The following is a 1216-nucleotide window of genomic DNA, read 5'->3' on the forward strand; positions in this document are numbered from 1 at the left end:
GGTGTGTTGGGGGGGGGGGGGGGACTATTTCTCCCACATTTGTGCTCTGATACAGCCACTGGGAGATCTATGAGAAAGCAATAGGCAAGTCCTCTCTACGCCTCTCCCTGAGCAAATGTCGATCCGAGCAGTTCTAGGAAAACAGCTACTGTATAGACCATAAGTCACAACCCTGCTGAAGGCCACACGGCCTCTACTGCGATTTGAAATCGTTGTGCTGTGCTGTTTTGAAGATCCACAGGGTCTGGAGCAGAGAGTTCAGAGGTGAAGGATTTTCCAGAAGAAAGGTTAAGTAGTGACCTTGGGTGAACGCGGGAAGGAGGTTAGGTTCAGAGTATCTTACCATAGTCTTCCAACAGCTGTTTCTGGAACTGTGAGAGAGTGAGCCTGTCTTGTGGGGAGCTGGTGCCGTCATCATCGAAACACACTTGGTTCAACTAAACCCCCAAGAGAAACAGGTGTATTGGTACGGAGTATGTCCTGAGCCAGGCGTGCAGCTGCAGCTATAACTGCTCAGGCGCTGTGCTAGTGGCGTGGTTACTGGCTGGGAATTACACAATAAAAAGTGGAGACAGGAAGTCCACTAGTCTGGTCGCCTTATTGGCGTCATACATTAAGCAGGTAAAATCTGCGGGTAGAACTCGAGCAGAGGGAAGGGGCTAAAGCCCCACTCGGGCAAGAAAAGCAGCGCCTGCCTTTAGCCACAGGTAGTCCTCAGTTTTGTCGGCCACTTCACTCTGGTTGTCGGTGACATCACATCTGCCGATGATGCAGTACACGGCCCGCTTGTAGGGGTCCGTGTTGTTCCTGAGGGCCCTGCGGTAATGCAGGCGGAGCTTGTTCTCTGTAGCTGGGGACAATCTACAGACACAGGGAACAGACAGAAACAGCGTCACTAAGATCCTCAAGGGCATCTGAAAGCGCCCGGTCCCAATGGCGTGACAGTTAGAAAGCCTTCCTTCACCGAGGGTCACAGACACTGTCCTGCCACCCCCGGCTCCCATCACTGTAATCTGACTGGTGACCGCCTGCCAGCTTCCTCCACTAGGGGCTTCAGGGCAGGGCAGAAACTCGGGGAGTTAATACTCCTCCCTACTCCCCAGGGCCCTCCAGCAGTGATGGACTAGAGGGAGTCCCTTATCCAGGTGGGATCACATCCCAGATAAACACCTGCATGCAAATCCTTGCCTCAGGGTCTCCCTCGGGGGGGGGGGGG

General features: G+C 53.9%; 1 protein-coding gene across 5 annotated transcripts in view; it reads right to left on the reverse strand.

Annotated features, from left to right (window-relative positions):
• Positions 1 to 1216, reverse strand: part of NUP93 (nucleoporin 93kDa) — a 74244-nt gene that overhangs the window by 10054 nt on the left and 62974 nt on the right. For all 5 annotated transcript variants that reach the window (XM_014545553.1, XM_005873535.2, XM_014545554.1 and 2 more), the window contains 2 exons: positions 696 to 861; positions 344 to 437 (listed from right to left, as the gene is read on the reverse strand). In XM_014545553.1, the coding sequence (XP_014401039.1) occupies positions 344 to 437; positions 696 to 861 (260 nt within the window). The remainder of the gene's footprint in view (positions 1 to 343; positions 438 to 695; positions 862 to 1216) is intronic.

Source organism: Myotis brandtii, unplaced genomic scaffold, assembly GCF_000412655.1.
Source record: "Myotis brandtii unplaced genomic scaffold, ASM41265v1 scaffold411, whole genome shotgun sequence".
Classification (NCBI taxonomy): Eukaryota; Metazoa; Chordata; class Mammalia; order Chiroptera; family Vespertilionidae; genus Myotis; species Myotis brandtii.